At 37.8% G+C, this 21,871-nt stretch overlaps 1 protein-coding gene across 2 annotated transcripts in view; it reads left to right on the forward strand.

Annotated features, from left to right (window-relative positions):
- The window catches only part of PIK3C2G (phosphatidylinositol-4-phosphate 3-kinase catalytic subunit type 2 gamma), a 361,549-nt gene that overhangs the window by 238,779 nt on the left and 100,899 nt on the right, over window positions 1-21,871 (forward strand). For both annotated transcript variants that reach the window (XM_012933403.2, XM_004611287.3), the window contains one exon: window positions 21,155-21,311. In XM_012933403.2, coding sequence (XP_012788857.2) covers window positions 21,155-21,311 — 157 coding nt within the window. The remainder of the gene's footprint in view (window positions 1-21,154; window positions 21,312-21,871) is intronic.

Consider the following 21,871-nt stretch of genomic DNA (forward strand, 5'->3'; position numbering starts at 1 on the left):
CAGGAGGGGACTAACAGGCAGGAAACAAAAGAAAACATTCAAGGATGACCTCTGAACCTGATCTTAACAATTAATTATGCCACTTGCTGAAACAAGACTGATGGATGTATAATTTTGTTTTATTTCAATTGAATGAAAGCAACAAGGCCAAAAGTTCAATACTAAAAGTCCTTTGTTTTTAAAAGATGCTTTAAATTAAAGTAGAATCGGATCAAGCGATTTTAAAGGTTTGTCAGCCGCTTTTAGCTAAAAACAGCTTCTCTACATAAGACATTATTATGTCTCCTCTATTACAAATCGGTGAACTTTTACCAAGTGATTGTGATCTGGTATTTAAATGCCAACATAAGGTCCATAATATGGCTTAATTCTTAAAAATTTGATATCTCTCCTTTTGTAGAGGGCATACATATGTAATTTCTTTGCTTTTTCATTTCTCTCAATATATTGCCTTCTTCCTGTCCTGATTTTTACACAGTCACTCATTTACTCCTTAAGCACCATTGAGACTGGTTTGGGCCTGGGCATGTAATAAATCAGAAAGATGCAAAGATGAATAATATACATTTAACAAGCATCTCAGTGGCGCTTATTCTTTCTTTAGAATGCTATAAACATTGGGGCTGGAGTGATAGTACAGTGGTAGGGCATTTGCCTTGCACGTGGCAGACCTGGGTTCGATCCCCAGCATCCCATATGGTTCCCCCAGCACTGCCAGGAGGAATTTCTGAGTGCAAAACCAGGAGTAAACCCTGAGCATTGCTGGGAGTGACCCCCCCCCCCAAAAAAAAAACAAGAGAATGCTATAAACATTGACCATAGATAATTATTATAAAATTTCTAAGGAATGAGATAGAAGAACAAGTCATGAAAATATCCTAGAGAACAGATAAGGAAGACAAATGTTAATTAATGACTTGAATGTAAACAGAGTCATTTAACGCTTATTTTTCTATAATCCAGTTTCCTGGAGTTTAAAGATTATGTTAGAATGATGACATCTTTATGCATTTACTGTGTTGCCTTACCCACTGGGAATTTGAATTGATCCTGTTCATTCATTTGGTCAGCAACTGGGTTGGCCAGGTGGCGGGTGGTTAAAAATGAGGAACAAAAAACCCCAGTTCTATTGAAAACATTTCAGTTGACAATATGTACGAAATAAAAAACAAGTTATTCAACAATACAGCTAGTGAAGTATTATAGGTATCTACCAGAATCTATAGAAAAAGAAGCATCTAATTTCTTTGTTGATATCACAGGTGTAACTTCTGTCTTGCTGGCTTTGCCAGTTTTAATATTTTTTTCTTATGTAACCTCGAAGATAAATTAAAATGTGCCCAATGGAAGGCTAAGTCATAGGAAACTATCTTTATTTTTTATTTTATAAAGTAGTTCACAATGTTTGATTACATTTAATGTTCAAACACCAATCCCATCACCGTTACACCTTCCTACCACCGTAATTCGGATGTTTCCATCCTGAACCTCAACCCCTGCCCCAAAGCAGAACTGAAATCATTTATTTTGTATTGTTTGGTCATAGGAAGCTCCTAATACTGTTTGCTGAATTAATCATACAACCAGTCATACACAAGTAAGCCCTTAACCATGAGATATTGATTGGATAAATAGAAATCAAGTTGGTACTGTGTTCGATTGAGATTACTGGTTGCCAGTCAGCAGCTAAGGAGGTCAACTACAGCTTCATGATTGATTTGGAGTCTTGTGTCCCGGGTTTTATCTTCATCAGACTCTGAGGCTCACTGGCAGCTTATCTCTGGCTTTCTTTCTTGATACCAAACTATTTCTAGTTTTGTATCTAAACTAGATACTAAAGTGTCTAATGGTTAAAGTGTGCTATGCCATTTCCCTATTATTCATTCTACCTTGAGTAAAATGCAACATGTAATAATTTCCGTTCAAGGTCCTTTTAGATGATTCTGGAGTTCATTGAATGCTGTTTCATAAGACCGTTTGCTTTTTGCATCCATGGTTCATTGGTTGTTCTAATTAGCTGCTAGGTGGGCAAAAACATATTTTATAAATCGGGTCTCTATATCCCCTTAGGATAATTAACATACTTTTTGTAGCTATATTTATTAGGTTATAGACCTAGCCTTTAGAAGAAACCTAGCTCTATTTACCTTCTATGCATATATTAAACATTAAAAAGCATAAGGTATTACATTAGGTATATGAATCATGTCTTAGGATTATTCTAATCTCTTATAGAAGAGCAAGTCCATTTAATGTTGCAAAATTAACCACTAATAACCCAAGACCACACTACCTAATACAAAAAGTGCACCAGTTGGGAATACAGAGATTATGTATCAAATGTATTTTTATTTTCTATCCCTTAGAAACATGGGGACAGGGAAGCTTTTTTATACCTTTTAATGTTTAACAAAGTGTTACTAGCATATATCAATTAATTTCACTCTATAAGTTGAATTGCCTATATCATTATTCAGTCTCCAGAAGAATACAGTTTCCAATCATAGATGGGTTGTAGGTTTGCAAATAAAGAAATCTCACAAGTAGGCATCTCTCTCTAAATTACTGGCTTGCTACTTAGCAAAAAATACAGAAATTATCAATGAAAGTTAGCAAGCCCACAGAACAGAAGCAGATATAGTATTTTAGAGTATAGAGTTTCATTTGACCATTGATTCCTTACCAATAAAGGAATTTTGGTGGAGGGTGTGGTGAATCTATGTATGTGTAGATGTATCAACATTACATAGGTAATTACATAGATTTTATAAACTTAAAATCCTATAATATTGTGAACTAAAGAAAATCAATTAAAAGAGTAAAGCTTCCTTCATTCATTCATTTGTTCACTAAAACTCCATTGTCTAAAAAATTTTAAAGTTGGGGCCAGAGATATACAGCGGTTAAGTCATTTACCTTGCATGTGGCAGACCTGGGTTCGATCCCTGGTATCCCATGTGGTCCCCTGAGTACCACCAGGAGTGATTCCTGAGTGCAGAGCCAGGAGTCACCCTTGAGTATTGCTGGGTATGGCCAAAAAAAAAAAAAAAAGAATAAAAAGTAAATTAAAAAGTTAAGCACCAGGCAACTTCTTTCTCCTCGAAGTAAAACACTCATGGGAAAAACACTGATCTTACACCAGCTTTTTATTCTCATGCTTGTATCACAATCCATAGTGCCTTATGCTGACCACCTGTGTGATTCTATTTAGGAAAATTAAAATCTTGAAATTGGTAAGAAATAAAACACATCATATCATTCAAAAGGCTACAATATATCCCTCAGACATATTTAGTGTGCATTTCCTGAGTCATAGCTCCCCAAACCCTTTGGATTTCTTGAGTTATGAAAAGTGATTAACGTGTGTGTGTGATTTTTTATTTAATTCAGTCAAGTGCTTTGGGCAGCAGGGAAGCATGGGAGCTGGTTGCCAGAACTACCTATGGGACTGTGAGAAATGGGACTTCTAGCTCTGCATCTGACCTCCTGCAATGTGGCAGAGTCTGGGACTGAGATTCAGAGAGGCATCTGGATTAGTAAATAGATGATATTTAGGAAGAATGCCTGCCAAAGTGTGGCAGGAAAGCTCTGTGTACTTTTCATGTGACCTGCTTATGAATCCTTCCAAATGGCTATTCCTGAGTAATATGCTTTGCAATAAATCAGTGAGTTAGCAGGTTCCCTGCGTTCTAGGAAATTAATCTAAACTGAGGAGGAGGGTCTTGGAAACTCTGATTTATATCGCACAGGTATAAGAGCTAGACTTGTGATTAATTTTCAAATGAGCAGTCTTGGGAGACTGCACACATTACTGTGGAATCTGGTGCTTTCTCTGGACGTGTGGGGTAGAATTGAGCAGAACTGCACACAAGTCCTGGAATTGATCAGAACTGCACACAAATTCTGGAATTGATCAGAACTGAACACAAATCCTGGAATTGAGCAGAATTGAACACAAATCCTGGAATTGAACAGAACTACACAAAATCCTGGAATTGAGCAGAACTGCACACAAATCCTGGAATTGAGCAGAACTGAACACAAATCCTGGAACTGAACAGAACTGAGCACAGACCCTGTTTGGGTCCAGAAATTCATTGTTGGTGTGGGGAAGCCAGATATATACAAAAGCCATGTTGGAATTGGCTCTATAGGCCAATTTAGCAATTTCTGAAAGCACTGACTTCCTTGTTTGTGAAATTATATTGAGCGGATCCAGATACTTTTAGAACCCATGCCCTAAGCCATTCCATTTTCCAGAAAGTCTGTTTCCATTATTAAATCAAATCTGTAGCTTCTATACATCTACTAACTTTGACAAGTAAAATGGAATATCACATCTTGGTTAAGGATGCACTGTAGCACTGTCGTCCCTTTGGTCATCGATTTGCTTGATCAGGCACCAGTAACATCTCCATTGTAATACTTTGTTGTTCCTGGTTTTGGCATATCGAATATGCCAAGGGTAGCTTGCTAGGCTCTGCCGTGTGGGCGGAATACTCTTGCTAACTTGCCAGGCTCTCCGAGAGAGACAGAGGAATCGAACCCAGGTCAGCCACATGCAAGGCAAATGCCCTACCTGCCATATCACTGTATCACTCTCATACCATTGCTCATTGATTTGCTTGAGTAATATATCCATGTGAGACTTGCTACTGTTTTTTGGCATATCAAATATGCCACGGGTAGCTTGCCAGGCTCTGCCGTGACCAGCTGTACTTTACAAAAGATTTTACATATGATATATTGTCCCATCCAGCGGGACTTGGTCAATGTGGGTATCCAGGAGAGGGTGCGCGAGTGAAAAGGAGACAGACACAAGAAGAAAGAGACAGACATACAGGCACAAAAGAATGAGATGGACACAAGAAGAATGGGAGCAAGCTCCAGTTTTACTTCTCCTAAGTTAGTCTTTTATAATTGATTGTATGAGGAAGTGGGCAGAATGGGAGAAAAGCAAAGAATGCAAATGTTTAACAAAACTGGATGTGGGCCCTGATGGCAGTTTCCCTGGGCATTGTTCTGCAACCTTCAAAAGGTACTTTGATATTTTTCCCAAGAAGGGGTTGTTCCTTAGTTACAGGTCAGTTTGTACTGACATATTGATTCCCAAGCATTGGTTCCTGGCCGTTCCCAGGCACTGGCTCCCGGCAGTATTTCAATAATCTCATCATTTAAAAATGATGAGATTACCTAAAGAGAATTTACACAGGCATATTAAGTCACAGGAATGTTTAGCCCAAGGATGAGAGTATTATATGTAAGGAGTTTGCCGTGCACATGGCCAACCCGGGTTTCATTCCAGGAACCCCTATAGTCTTCTATATCCCACCAAAAGTGATTCCTGAGTTCAGAGCCAGGAGTAAGCCCTGAACATCACTGGGCATGGTCCCAAAATAAACAAAAAATAGTTTTGAGTCTGTACAGCCTACCTGCACCAGATTAAGGGGCTCATTCCCCAGCTCCTGACCTTTTGCTTGTTGCTCTGCATTTCTAGGTGAGACCAGTCTCGGGCTGACATCACCTGGATGACACCAAGTTGGGAGGCAGAGGCCCTCCCTTCGGGCTAGGTCTCAGCAGACTCCACACCGATCCCATGCTGTGTTAATGGGCCCACACCACAGCTCCTGGAGTGACAGATCAACTCAGTAAATTATACCTTGCTCACTGTTAGACTTCCTGTCATTCAGTGAAGACAGGCAGAGCAAAAGAGCAACCCAGTCTCATCTCCAACATTTTTCAGGCTTCTAACTACAAATATTCAACCCATCACTAGAAAACAAATAGGATTAAAAAAAATGAAGAGGCCTACCAAGTTCAATGAGTGAACATAATAACACTGGAGACACAAACAACACTAACTAACTGAGTACGTCCTCCAGAAATTTTTCTAGTGACACCATGATGAGATGTTTAAAGGACGCAAAGAAACTATGGCACAGGTAATTAGCAAGGCACAAGAAAATGTAAGAATTGAAATGAGAAAACTGTAATCAGAAATGACAGAAATGAAGAGTATGAGAGGATTTATTAAAATTAAAACTCAACAGAAGCTCTGAACAACAGAATAACAGCAACTGAGCAAAATATCAAGGAGTTCCAAGATTAGAAGGAGGAAACCATCATTAGGAAACAGCAGAAGGTAGATAATAGTCTGAAAAGAAATGAACAGCACACCAGAGCACTGTGAAATGAGGTCAAGAGGAGTGATATTGTAATCATTGGAGTGCCTGAAGAACAGGAAGACAACTTTGATAAAGAAATATACTTAAAGTTAATAATAGTTAAAATTAAATCATTTACAGATGATTATCTATAGGAATTTCAGATTTTAGGATTACAGGCACCAAGATCCAAGAGGTCTGAAGTTTCCCAGCAAAAGTAGACTCCACTAGGAAACTCCAACCACAGTTCTCAAAATGACAAAATCAAACACAGAGACAGAATACTGAAAGCAGGAAGATCAAACAAAAAAGAACTTGCATACGAAAGAAAGTCCTTTATAAGATTCACAGCAGATCTATCAAAGGAGACTCTGAGAGCCAGAAATGCATGGAGGGATATAGTACAAAACCTCAAGGAAATGAACACATCATCAAGAATACTCTGTCCGGCAAGGTTATCATTCAGATTTGAAGAAACAATAGAGAGCTTCATGGACAGGCAATAGCTTAGGAAATCTATAGTCTTGAAACCAGTTCTGTAAGAAGTGTTAAAAGAGCTTCTTTAAAGGATAGGATCAGCTTCCTAACATGTGACGTTGAGTATGGCACTCAGTCACTGACTAGATTAAGAAAGGTTAAAATCATATGACAATCAATCATCACAAATTCACTTCTAAAGATTTATTTTCTTATAATTCCATTTGCCATTCCTTTAAGTTTAGCTAGAGCAAGTAATATGAAACAAATTTTTTATGTGTCTACCAAGAGGACAAGCTGTAGGGTTGTAGGGGACCTGGGAAGATTAGCAGAGGGGAGGGGACATGGGTGGTGGGATTGGTGTTGGAACATGGTATGCCTGAAACACGACTCTATTACAAGCAGCTTTGCAAATCATCGTATCTTAATAAAATAAAAATTTTAAATATCAAAAGGAGAAAGAAATTATAAAACCTCCTTAAGCTTTCTCAATCTCAACACCAGTTGTATTTTAGGAAATTTTACAAGAACTGAGGCCTCTCTAGCAATATTTACTGATGAATTTATACTTGTTTCACCTGATAAAAGGTCTAACTACATTAGAGCAAGAAAAAATGCACCTAGATTTTATCTTACTTTGGAATTTTCAATATAGTGAATAAATTGAATAAATCTCTTGAACCTGGTAATCATAATAGTGCCTCAAGCCATGTTATGCTATCCCACAACATAAAAGTGATTTTCTAACTCTTAGTCATCGAAGTTCTCCAGATAAACAACACCAATGCTGCATAAAATAAACACATATATGCAATGATACATGTATATTTCGTGATGCATACAGTAACAAGTCTCACAATGGAGACATTACTGATGCCTGCTTGAGCAAATTGATGAACAATGGGACAGCAGTGCTACGAAAGTACTACTACATATAGAAGAGTATGTTCCCTTTCTGTATTTGTCTTCACTGTTATTTAGTCTATAAATTCCCTAATATTATATTCTTCATAGATTTAAATAAACATATTAATAGATACAAAAAAAAAGAGTTTAGCCCGGGGCTACTTAAAGATTCTTGAGAAAATTTTGTCTATCCCATAATGGATAGAAATAATGAAGAATTTCACCAACTTTTTGAGACCAATTGATTTTTCTTCTAAGAAATTACTATCTTCATTTATAAGTGTTTTCTCAAAGATTCAAATTAGATGGCTAACAATTATGTCTCCACACATTTTCATAGTTCCTCTCTACTGAGGTTTTCTCTATTTTTAATTACATAAAATACATGCTGCAATAAACTCTAAATTGGACATAATAATTTCTTGATGTTGATTTTTCTTATAGAAGAGGACAAATTAAGGAAGAGCTTTACTGGTGATATTTATGCTCCCATAGCTCATTGTTTCATACATTTATTGTTACATTCGAACTATTATTCCCACATAAGTCACGACCCCATGGGGGTGTAGCTGAATGTGGCAACAGTACAAGGTTTCTGAAGATGAAACAGCCAAAAATGAGCTAAAAATCAAACGTGTGGTAAATCCAAAGTATTTGGCAGTGTTCACACATGCTGCATTTCTTGGGGAAAAAATGAGTGACAAAAATCTTAAGAAGCCCAGAGCGAAGGATATGGCTTAGTGATAAAGTGCATGCCCAGCATGCATGAGACTTGGGTTTCATCCCTAGAACCACAAAAAGCAAGTTGTGTTTGCAAAATCACAGGGCTGGAAAGATAGTACAAAGGTTAAGGAGCCTGCCTGCATGACACAGCACAAAAATTTGCCCCTGGTATAATACGGTTTTCAGAGAGCCACCAGGAGCAACCCTTGAACCCAGAGCCACGAGCAAACCCCCAGCACCTCTGGGTGTGCTCCCACCCAAACTTTAAACTGATCTACATCTTTCCTCACCTTGATAATGTCAGATTCGCATGAGTTCTTTCTTGTAGTCTTCTTTCTAGATAATTTTAGAGGCAGCATGAGAATTGGTCATGGTCAGTTATGGACACAGACTGGCTGGGATCTTTTAAAATATTTTTTCACTGACATCAAAGTTTATTTCATCGTCCTTTAGCTTTATGCCTAACTATCTATCTTGATTGAAGTGTCATGATTTACAATATGTTAATTATGGTTTCATGTGTACATAATCCCAGCCTCACACCATCACCAGTGTACGCACCTCCCTCCCACAAGGTCCCCAAACTCTTTCCTCTCAACATTCCCTCTCCCCCCACTCTCCCAAACTCAGCTATGCAGGTTCATTTTCTCATTCTGTTGCCTTTATTAGCCTTTTGTTTCTGCCTTGCTATTTAAAGACAACTTTGTTTTGTATCTTTAAAGAATGAGAGAGATCATTCTTTATCTGTGCCTTTTGCCTGCCTTCACATGGCATAATATCCTCTAGTTTCATCCGTGCCACAGAAACTTGCGTGATTTTGTTCATTTTTAGAGCTGTATGGTATTCTTCAGCTGCCACAACTTGTACCACAACTTCTTGATCCATTCATCTGTATTTGAGCACTTGGGTTGTTTAAATATATTTGCTGTCACATTAAGCACTCAGTGAACAAAGGCGTGCATATATCCTTTCAAATTAATGGTTTTATGTTTGGGGATTAGATCCCAAAAGTGGTATCATGGGGTTCAACAGGAATTCTATTTCTTTTTTTTTTAAGAGAGATTTCTATGTTGCTTTCCAGAGAGGTTGAACCAGATGACATTCCTACCAACAATAAATGGGGGATCCTTGCTCACCACAACTCCACCAACAGTGACTGTTTCCATACTTTTTGATATATGTGCTATTTTTCACTGCCCTGAAATAGCAGAGTCCAGAGTGCTAACCATTACACTATGAAGCTGAGATTATACACAATGTTGTTTTGATTTTCATTTCCCTAGTCATGAGTATGAGCAGTTTTTCATATGCCTATTGAACAGCTGCATGTCTTCTTTGGGAAAATGCCTCTTCATCTTCTCTTCCCAATTTTGGATAAGATCATTGGATTTTTTGCTATTGAGTTCTGAGAGTTTCTTTATAGAACTTGGATATGTAAGATATTTTTTAATCCTACACTATCATCTGCTTATGGTATGATAAAACGGTTTCCATGTGCTTTAGTTTAGTCTTGTATTAGATGGATTCATTTTGAAGAGATCGATTTTGAAGAGCAAATGAACTGATAGACATATCACTGTATCACCGTATCACTATCATCCCATTGCACATCGATTTGCTCAAGCGGACACCAGTAATTTGTCCATTGTGAGACTTGTTACTGTTTTGGGCATATCGAATGCTCTACAGTTAGCTTGCCAGACTCTGCCGTGCGGGCAGGATACTCTCAATAGCTTGCTGGGCTCTCTGAGAGGGATGGAAGAATAAATCTGGGTCGGCCTTGTGCAAGGTAAACACCCTACCCTCTGCTATTGCTCCAGTCCATATCGCTCTATCCATATATACACATATGGATGTGTATGTATATATATATATATATACATACACATATGGATGTGCATGGTGTATGTATATATATATATATATATTTGTTGTGATTATAACAAAGGTATTCTAAATGAAGTCACAGAAATGAGATGGCTTCTCTAGATAATTATTGTTTCTTAAAATTTAAAAATTACCAAAATGCCTTATCTTTAAGGCATATGTGTGCCTTAAAGATGATTTGAGTACCATCATGTTTATACCTAAATTATCTCAATTTAAAAACATCTTTGAAAAAGAAAAACTTCCTTAGCAGATTGAAATATTAATTTTTAACTATAAAAATGATTCTGGTTTGATACAATATTCTCAGTGATCAAATGCTACATAAATACTAATGTTCTTCACATTAATGTAAGTATACTGTGATAGCATTCTTTGAAATTTGGTGAGTTTCATTTGTCTATGAGTCACAAAATTATTTATTAAAAAACATTGTGGATCCTTTTATTCAAATAACAGGACCTGAATATTCTAGAAGTGATATACTTTTCAATACCTTTCTGAATGTCGAAGAACATCTTTGTACTTTTGGCATGAACTAGGATGCCTATCCTTTATCAAGGATCAATTTTGGTGGATTAAAGAATCAATCTCAAAATTATCATAAATTTACTTCCCTTGACATGAGAAAATTCTACTTTTTTGAAGACAAATTATTAAAGACTTGCTATATTCAATTCTTTTAGCTAGAAATTGACTGAGATTTAAACACAGATCACACAACATGTGGGAGTCTGGGGGTTGAGATCTAAAATTAGATGCTGACTACTTCATAGCCATTAGGATAGCCGCTGTAGAAAAAGAAAATCAAAGAAAAGAAATGTTGGCAGGAGGTGTGTGGAGCATTGAAGCCTTTTACACTGTTGGTGGAAGTGTAAAATACTACAGCTGCGGTGCAAAGCAGCAGGACAGTTCCTTAAAAATTAAAACAAAATTACTAAACAATCTAGAAATTCCACTTCTGAGATGTACCAAAAAAAATAAAAACCACTGAAAGCAGTTCTCAAATAGATTTTTGTACAAAAATATTTATACTAATATTATTCACAATAACTAAAATGTGGAAACAACACAAGTGTTCATCAGCAGATGAACAGCTAAAGAGCGGGTGGTTTTTATGCATATATATACATATACAATAAAATATTTGCAGTCTTAGAGGGAAACGAGATTCTGCCATACACTTTCAGCATAGATGAACCTTGCTGTTGAAAATCATAGAGAAAAAAATATCCAGAAAATCAGCATCTGTGGGGTGGGGTGGAGGGATGGAGGTTTTTGTTTAATGGGTATAGAGTTTCAGTTTTATATGGTGTAAAGCATTATGGACGTGAATTGCAATGACAAATGCACAACATTAGGAATGTATTCAGTACCACTGAACTCTGTCTTTAAAATAGTTAAAATGACCAATTATAAGGGTTGGAGAGTCAGTAGTTTCTTGTCTTCATGGCCAACCTGAATTTTAATCTCCAGTACCATGTAAGCTAAATGTTCAGTCCCCTGAGCATTACCAAGAGTGAGTTCAGAGCACAGAGACAGGAGTAATCCCTGAGCACTGCTGGGGGTGGGTTGAGAGGGCACAAAACAAGCCAAAATTATAATGATCATATTAGACAAGGGCTGGAGTGATAGCACAGAGGGTAGGGCGTTTGTCTTACATGCGGCCAAACCGGGTTCAATTCCTCTGTCCCTCTCAGAGAGCCCGGCAAGCTACCGAGAGTATCCCACCCACACAGCAGAGCCTGGCAAGCTACCCGTGGAGTATTCTATATGCCAAAAACAGTAACAACAAGTCTCACAATGGAGACGTTACTGCTGCCCGCTCAAGCAAATCAATGAATGGGATGACAGTGCTACATATTAGACAATAATATTATATTATTATACAATAACCAAATTACTTTAAAACAGTGATACACTCTACATTTCACAGAGATTTGCAGTTGGGAAAGGCACTGTAGCACTGTAGCACTGTCCTCCCGTTGTTCATCGATTTGCTCCAGAGGGCACCAGTAATGTCTCCATTGTAAGACTTGTTACTGTTTTTGGCATACCCCCAAGCCACGGGTAGCTTGCCAGGCTCTGCCATGCGGAAAAGGCAATCTTAAGCAAATGACTCCAGGCATTTCAACAGTACTCTGCATTTCCAAAGAACTCCCAGACTATTCTAGGAGATAAAGTTATTTGGTTATTCCCTTCTTCTCTGTGTCACTTCTTCCCCTTCCACCTGATCTCACTATTTCACTAAGTGTCATTGCCTAGTTTCTTTGAAGTGACCCCTTTGTAAGATCCACATCATTCTCAGTACAAAATCTCCCTGGTTAAAATAAAACAAAGATGATTTTTCTTCAGAGCGACCTGCAGGATTTTAGATAACAAGGCTGAGGGAAAGTCGAGAAAGGTAGAAGAATGTTTGAGAGAAGAAAGAAGGGGGGAGAGAAAAGAGCAATGTAAAGATTTGTGGAAGGATTGGGGCTCCCCACCACCTAGAAGCCTGTGCCCTTGTGAACTGAACGTACTTAAGACAGAAGACATAGAAGAAAGCAGCTGGTTCCTTCGGCTGGTCGAAGGTACAAGTGGCCTGTCAAGTTAAGTATCACCTTGACCTCAAGGCCAAGTCCAGTTGTAAAGATTACAAATCTCCCCTAAGCCCGGGAGTAACGGGACTTCAACCAGTGTCCAGTTGAAGAGCTAGTACCTGCTTCTATTTGCTTCCGCTCACTCTCTCCGGTGTTGAACTTAACAAAGATAGATGATGTGGAGGACGTGTCTGTGTCACACTTCACCAAGACATTTTAATAATGCACGTTGAATAGCAATGCGTGCGTAATTGAAATGCTTTCAATCCGTGCTTGATTTCTACCTTCAACCTGCTTTCTGCACCTAAATTCTGTTGATTATTTTTGTGTGTTTGTTTGATTGTTGGTTTTGGGGGCCAAGACCTGGCAGTGCTCAGGGACTAGCCCTGGTTCTGTGATCAGGGATCCATGCTGGCAGAGTTCATGGTGGGGACCATATGGAATGCTGGGGATCAAACGTGGGTTGACTGCAAGACAAGCACACTACTGCCACACTATTACTGCACCCCTGACTTCAGTCATTTATGCTGGACAGCAAAAGTCTTACCTGCTATGTAGGTAAATAGTAGCATCAGGAAATGTGTAGGTTTAAGCATTTCCAATGTTGTTTTGTAGTCATCTTATTTGTTAGCAATTATCACCTTTAGCTGTTCTAGGAACTAGCAACTTACAGAACTCTTTAAGCCAATTGTTTTAATTAACTATATTTCCTGGGGACAAAAGCATTTGAAATTCAGTCGATTAATAATAACAACTTCAATAATAAAATATAAACTCTGCATCATAGCGGGCCCTATTTCTCAGCTCAAGATCCAAACATATATATAAACACTAAGTCTTTCAAATCTGGGAGTAAAGTATACTGACCTAGCAATTGCTCAGGCAAATACCAGGTGAGCTTCACTCTGAAAAGGAGAAATATGTGTGTGCTCTCAGCATCCCACAGATGGATTCTACTGTCATAACTCCTTGGAGTGAGAATATTTCCATTCTATAGAGATATTTCCACTCTACTCCCCTACCCCCTGTCTTTATTATGAATATTGAAAGAGACAATTACTCAAATTACCATAGACTATCACTAGGAGAGGCAGGGAAAAAAAGTGGTCCTGGGTGTGATACTACATTATTCAGTTTGGAGGATCAACTTATAAAGGAAACTGTCAAAATTACCCTTCAAAATTCCATTAAGTACTTGATCTGCATAAACTAATGCTCACAGGAACTCTTCGAGACAAGTACTGTTACCATGTCTAATTTACAAACCAAGAACTAATCTGGAAGGATGTCCTACTTGTACCTTGCCCAAGATCACAAGAAGTAAGAGGTGACATGGACGGTCCCACATAAGAAATTTATATTCCCATTTCTCAATCATCTCAGAATACTGGTTTTTTTAGTACCAGATAACATAATTTCCCTGCCTATATTGCCAGGACATACATATAATTTACAGTTATATTTATAAGTATAAAGCAAAATATATACAAGTGTACTGTGAAAGGCATTCAGAACCTAAGACCAAATATTGAAGTAGCACAATCTCTCCCTTATTCATTTAATATTCTTTTCATATATAGTATTTTTGCATGTAAATCAGGTAAAATTACTCTTTGTTAATAAAGGACATGTAATAGAACAGTCAGTTGAACTATTAAAATGCCCACTCTAGCTTTTAAAGTCTCCCAAGGATTGGTGTGTTGAACCTTGTATGGCCAAAGACTACCTAGAACTGCTGGTATGAAGCTCAGTAGTATTTCAAGATGATGCAATTAAAATCTGAAGGATTGCTCCTCTGAATTATTGTTTCCTTAAGTAGCTTATACGTTCAAAACTTTGAACACCATCAATTGTTAAAAGGTGTGCGTATTTAAGGAATAGTTTAACAAAAAAAAGGCTGTTAACTTAAGAATATAGACCTGAAGCTGTTTCACAGTGCATCCATCACAATTACCAAGCTTCTTTCACCCTTCTGGCAATGCTCTGGGGACCAAATGAGGTGCTAGGCATAGAAGCTGGATCATCCATGTACAAGGCAACTACCTACTGTCCTACCTCTCCAGCCCCTAGAATGAGCCCCATCTACAAAGTCACAGAATGTTTAAGATTTCCCACATCATGGGCCCAGAGAAAGAATTCAGTGGGTAAGGCACTTGCCTTGCAAGTGAAAGACACAGGTTCAATCCCCAGTACCCCATACAGTCCCCCAAGCCCCACCGGAAATGATCCCTTAGCACAAAGTCAAAAGTAAGCACTACTGGGTGGGGCCCATGTACTTTTTCAATTTCCCAGATCTCGTCTTATCTCTGCTCTCTCCAAACTGGCATCAGCTGAATCTAATGCTTCTATCGATATCTAAATTTGTAGAATTACCCCTCAATTTCATTGATATTTTTGAGATTAAGTATAGATTAATATGCAGTTGCAAACAACAGCATAAAGAGTTTATGCATCTTTGAGCAGTTTTTCTCAAGGGCGATGTCTCACAAAATCAAACTAAATATCCATAACCAAGATACTGATACTGAAAATAGTGGAGGGACAGAATCAAGATCACCACCACAGAATTCTTCATGTTGCCCTTTTTGTAATCACACTCACTGTCCCTTCACCTCCTGTGCCCTCCTCCTATGCCTGAGGACCACAACATTTCTGTAATATTGCCCTTTCAAGCATATCACATAAATGGAATCTTACAGCATGTAACTTTTTGGGAATGGCTCCAATTCTCTGGAGCATCAGCTGTGTGTGTCTCACTAATGTGTTCCTTTAATTGACAAATAATAGTCCATGTTACAGGAACACCAAATCTCATTTATTCACCTGATGAAGGACATCTGGGCTTTTCCTTTTTTGCTTCTCATGAATAAAGATGCTCTGAGTATTTGCATGTAAGTTTCTGGTGAACATAAGATTCCATTTTTCTGGGAAGACTGTCCAAAAGTATAAATGGTGAGTTATATGGTAGTAACTTGTGGCTGTCATTATTGTTTAAAAAACTTCAAAGTGGCATTTCAGACTGGTTGTATCATTTTACTTTTCACCATTAGTACATGAGTGACTTGGTTTCTATACATCCTCGTTGGCATTTGGTATTATCAGGTGTTTTGGGTTTTTTTATTTTTTTGCTTTTTTGTTTTGTTTTGTTTTTTCAGTCTAGCAAAAAATACAGTAGAATCTGGATTTAGCTTTAATTTGCATTTTTGGCAAATAATGTTGAACCTATTATCATGTGCTTTTTTGCCACTTGTATATCCTCTTCCCATGGTATTTCTCTTTGTCCTTTGCCTACTTACTAGTTCCTCTGATGTTAATACTGTTCAATTTTGAGAGTTCCTTATCCAGTCTAACTACTATTCCACTGTTGGCTGTGTGGGCTACAAAAATTGTCTGCCAGTCTACAACATTCATCCTGCAACAATATCTTTCACAGTATTGCTGCAATTCCAAAATTCCAAAATGCAAGTTTTTTCATTTTGTTTGAAGTTTTGACTTTGGGGTCATACCCGGCCGTGTTCAGGGGTTATTCTTGGCTCTAGAGTCTGCTGATGAGTGACTCTTAGTCATGATTAGGGAACCATATGTGCTACTGGATTCTCAAATAATGCCAGTACCTGAGCTCCTCTCTTATCTCTCCAATCATCAGATGAAATATTTAAGGCATAAAAATACAGGGTAAAAATACAAACGTTTTTACTCCCCACCCCAAATCAGCAAATGATAAGTGGGGCAACTTGCATTCCAACTAGGATATCAGAAGGACTTCAATTCCCTCTTTGGTATGAGACATTTGGGGTGCAAGCCTGATTTTAATTATTTTACATAAAAATTATATCTATAGTATGCTTAAAACTAAGCTTGTATATAAATAATAACACAAAATTAATTGCCCTGCTATTTCCTATATTGAGTAAATTTGTCTCCTTAATAATTAGGACTTCTTAGCCTTTCTGGAAAACAATATGGACAGTCCTTCAAGAACTAGAAATTGAGCTTCCATATAACCCCATAATACCACTTCTGGGAGTATATCCCAAGACTGCAAAAAAGCACAGTAGAAATGACATCTGTACCTATATCTTCATTGCAGCACTGTTCACAATAGCCAAAACCTGGAAATAACCCAAGTGCCCTAGAACAGATGACTGCTTAAAGAAACTTTGGTACATGTACATAATGGAATACTATGCAACTGTTAGGAGAGATGAAGCCAGGAAATTTGGTTATAAAGCTAAAAGCATCTTTGAGGACGAAATAGCACTGACTATGCAAGTGGAAGCAAACATAAACAAATGGGACTACATCAAACTAAGAAGCTTCTGCACTTCAAAAGAAACAGTGACCAAAATACAGAAAGAGCCCACAGAATGGGGAAGAATATTTACCCAATACCCATCTGATAAGGGATTAATATCCAGGATATACAAGATACTTGTAGAATTGTATGAGAAAAAAACCTCCAATCCCATCAAAAAATGGGGAAAAGAAATGAACAGAAGTTTCCTCAAAAAAGAAATACAGATGGCCAAAAGGCACATGAAAAAATGCTCCACATCACTAGTCATCATGGAGATGCAAATCAAAACAACAATCTGATATCATGTCACACCACAGAGACTAACACACATTCAAAAGAACAAAAGCGACCAGTGCTGGCGTGGATGTGGGGAAAAGGGGATGCTCCTTCACTGTCGGTGGGAAGGCCGACTGGTCCAGCCTTTCTGAAAACAATATGGACAGTCCCTCAAAAACTAGAAATTAAGCTTCCATATTACCCCGCAACAACACTTCTGGGAATATATCCCGAGGATGCAAAAGAGAACAGTGGAAATGATATCTGTACCTATATATTCATTGCAGCACTGTTCACAACAGCCAAAATATGGAAACAACCCGAGTGCCCTAAAACAGATGACTGGTTAAAGAAATGTTGGTACATCTACAAAATGCAGCTGTTAGGAGAGATGAAGTCATGAAATTTGCTTATATATGGATACACTGTGAGATTGTAACCCAAACATGAAAGCTTATAACTATCTCACAGTGATTCAATAAAATTTAAAAAAAATTTAAAAAAGAAATTTGGTTATAAATGAATATACATGGAGAGTATCATGCTAAGTGAAATAAGTCAGAAAGAGAGGGACAGACACAGAAGGACTGCACTCATTTGTGGAGTATAGAATAACATCACATGAGGCTGACATCCAAGGACAGTAGATACAAGGGCCAGGAGGATTGCTCCATAGCTGGAAGCCTGCTTCATGAGCAGAGGGGAGAAGGCAGATGGAATAGAGAAGGGATCACTAAGAAAATGATGGCTGGAGGAATCAATTGGGATGGGAGAAGCATGCCGAAAGTAGATAATGGACCAAACATGATGACCTCTCAGTGTCTGTGTTGCAAGCCATGATGCCCAAAACTAGAGAGAGAGTATGGGGAATATTGTCTGCCATGGAGGCAGGGAGAGGATGGGAAAGGGGGGTGTATACCAGGGATATTGGTCGTGGGGAATGTGCACTGGTGGAGGGATGGGTGCTTGATCATTGTGTGATTGTAACCCAAATATGAAAGCTTGTATCTATCTCACAGTGATTCAATAAAATTAAAAAATAATAATAATTAGGACTTCTTGATACAAATGTTCTTAAGATCCCCAAGCATGCAGGCATTTTTGAAACGAACTCAATTTTCGCTTCTATTCTCAAGTATTTCATAGAATGATATAATTTCAAGGAGTGATGGATCAAGTAATATTAATTCCAACAAGAAAATGGCAGAACCATAACAAATAAATTTGTTCACATGGCCTTTTCACATAAATGTCAAACTGCCACATGTTCATTTTGTGAGTTGTGTTTACTTACCGTTGCAGTCACTGCATCTAATGGAATGCCAGCAAACTGTGGTTCGAATCATTAAGAATGTACAGAGAGAGAGGGAAAAGACTTTCTCTTTCCTTGGAAATCATGCAAATAATGTGATAGGGGCTATAAAACTACTAGAACCTATGTAAAGTGTATTCGTTGTGGGGCTAATTAAGGAGGTCAGGAAAGGAAGGGCAGAAGTCTAGACAAGAATGGTTAATTAGAAGAGACCTTTGGTAAGAAAAATGATTGTGATATCTTAATTTTAACGATATGAGAGATAGATGTGTCCAATATTTATGAGAGAAAATAAACAGAGTCAATAACATATATGACTTATTAAAAATAGCACTAAGGAAGAAAAATTAATATAGTCACATATTAAAATGTCTATCATGTGTTCGGACAATCAGAAGTGAGAGATTCTTGGTACATATTCAGGTAGAATCTGGGAGATCAGATAGTACACAATCTTCCCTCTTGCCACAACCAATTTAAATTGTAGGTTTAAATACTATTTAAACTTCATTGTAATCAAAGTAAAGTGAAAGTAAATTAAAATTTACCAGTTACACATTCGGGGTAGGGGGCTGGGGAGGTGGGGGGAAGGGGGGAGGTATACCGTGATTCTTGGTGGTGGAATATGTGCACTGGTGAAGGGATGGGTGTTTGAGCATTGTATAACTGAGACTTAAACCTGAAACTTTTGTAACTTTCCACATGGTGATTCAATAAAAAAATAAAATTAAAAAAATAAATAAATAAGTACTATTTAAACTTCAGACAGAAGCTCTAATACATCAGATTTGTGGCCTTGGGTTAGGTTTACAGTTGAGGGTCTAGAAAACCACATCAGAGCTTTGACCCCACAACCTGCAAAGATGGGTAGGTCTGTGTCACATACGGGCCATCTTGTCTTCTCACAGAGTTTGGTTTTAACTGTAATCTGTCTTTAAAAAAAATTCCTCAGAAATGAGCATCATAAATCATATAGAAAGAAAATACTTTCATTTATGAAATTCACTGAAAATTTAAACTATGATCATGTTTAAACAGCTGAAATTTGTTTTCACAACATTACTGATAATCTAGTTACATTTGTATGTGTGGATTTGCTTTTTGAATATGAAGTTTCTTTATCTGCTTTATAATCGTGGTGGCCATGGAAAGGGCCAATGTGTTTTCACATCCCTTTGATTGCGATGATGAAAGCTTTCCAAAGAAATCTCTTTGGCCAATTTTGTTTTCCTCTACCGTAGAGAAGAGAGCATACTCACCACTTTAGAAGAGAAACTCTCAGGAACTTGTCAAATCCAATCTTTCCTTTACTAGTCTTTTAGAAATAAATACTAATGCTTCATCTCAGATTTCTTCCTGTCTCAAATAACATGAGAATGATCTGAGAAAAATTGTGAAAATTGGGCAATAGCTCTGCTTCTTTTAGTTTTCTGTTCTTCAACCTTGGGATTACAGAATGCAATATTTTTTATGAAATTCTCTGATAGTATCCTCCTTTTGATAAGCATTTTATTGGTCCCAGTGTGAAATGAAACACAGCTACCTTTGTTCAACCTTACTAAGCATATAATGAGGAAATGGTAAAATCTGATTTTTTTTTCACAGATCACCTTCTGAAAGAATTTGTTTTGATATGTTGTACTTTTCACCTGAAACTTTCCCCCTAAAGAACAATTTATAATCTAAGAAAAAATAAGAACTTAAAATATACAGCATGTGTGTGGTGGGGAGAGGTTTTGAGGGGTGCAGAGAGATAGTATGGTGGTAGGTCACTTGCCTAGCATACAACCCACCTAGGGTAGGTCTCCAGTACTGTGGAGCACCCTCAGGAGCGATCCCTAGGCACAAAGCCAAGAGTAAGCTCTGAACACAACTGAATAAGGGCCCCCAAAACAAAACAAAATATCATGAGGTCAAATACAAAAATCTGTTCTATCATTTCAAAATTTACAGTACATATGGGCTGGAGCGATAGCACAGCAGTAGGGCATTCACCTTGCATGCCGCCGACCCAGATTCGATTCCTCCACCCCTCTCAGAGAGCCCAGCAAGCTACTGAGAGTATCTCGCCTGTCTGCATGGCAGAGCCTGGCAAGCTACCCGTGGCGTATTCAATATGCCAAAAGCAGTAACAAGTCTCACAATGGAGATGTTACTGGTGCCTGCTCGAGCAAATCGATGAGCAACAGGAAGACAGTGGTACAGTGATATTTTATGCATAATCAAATCTTCCTCATCAACTGACTGTAATTATTTTATGGGATAATATTCCATTCAAATTTATTTTGGAATTTTATATGGGACAATGGATATTGTCCTTAGAGAATATGACCTTCTATTCTACTGCATAAACATTACATTAATAAAATAAAATTTGAATATAGCAAGTGCCCCTAGCTATTTCTCAATGACCAAGGTAGAAGGGAAATAATTTAAATTTTTAGGGGAAACGAAGTTGTTTAAATGCCTCTTAATATCCTGCAAGCCATTTCCCCTCTTGCTCACAGTTGCTATTGTTTCTGGTTTATAGGGACCGAGCTCCATTTATTTTCACTTCGGAGATGGAGTACTTCATTACAGAGGGTGGGAAAAACCCACAGCATTTTCAAGGCTTTGTAGAGCTTTGCTGTCGAGCTTATAATATTGTCAGAAAGCACAGCTGCCTGCTCTTGAACCTGCTGGAAATGGTAAGTCCACTGGGAAAGCAGCAAAAAAATAATAAGCTTCATTTATGTCTCTCTTTCAGTCGTCTGTTTTTGCTAATAGCTTGGAGCTCCCCAAAGAGCTATTCAAAACAGAAAGGCATGAACGAACGAACTGTACCATTGTATATTTTATAAACTTATTTCTTAATAATTCATAACTATTGTCTCGCACATTCCTAGTCACAATAATATTGATATATTCAGGGTGAGTTCAGTGTATTTTTGTTGAAAATCAAAGAGAATAATTTGGGAGACTGCATTATCTATACTGGACTTTCAGATGTTTCTAAAGCGCCGCCATGATCCAATCTCATTTGAACAATATGGCAATGCTGGCGAGGATTTTTGCTAACTCTGCCTCATCTCTGCCTTTGATCACTTGTCTATTTTCCAGACTAAGAAGCTGAACATCAAAATTTTCAGGCAACTTGCTAGCAACTCAAATAGATTGTGGTATATTTATAAATACATGTGGGCATTGCTGAGTCAAGGTCTGTTGATAAAAGGATTCCTCCATCTAATCCAAAGATGAAAGAACTGAT

The sequence above is a fragment of the Sorex araneus genome, chromosome 10 (assembly GCF_027595985.1).
Source record: "Sorex araneus isolate mSorAra2 chromosome 10, mSorAra2.pri, whole genome shotgun sequence".
NCBI lineage: Eukaryota > Metazoa > Chordata > Mammalia > Eulipotyphla > Soricidae > Sorex > Sorex araneus.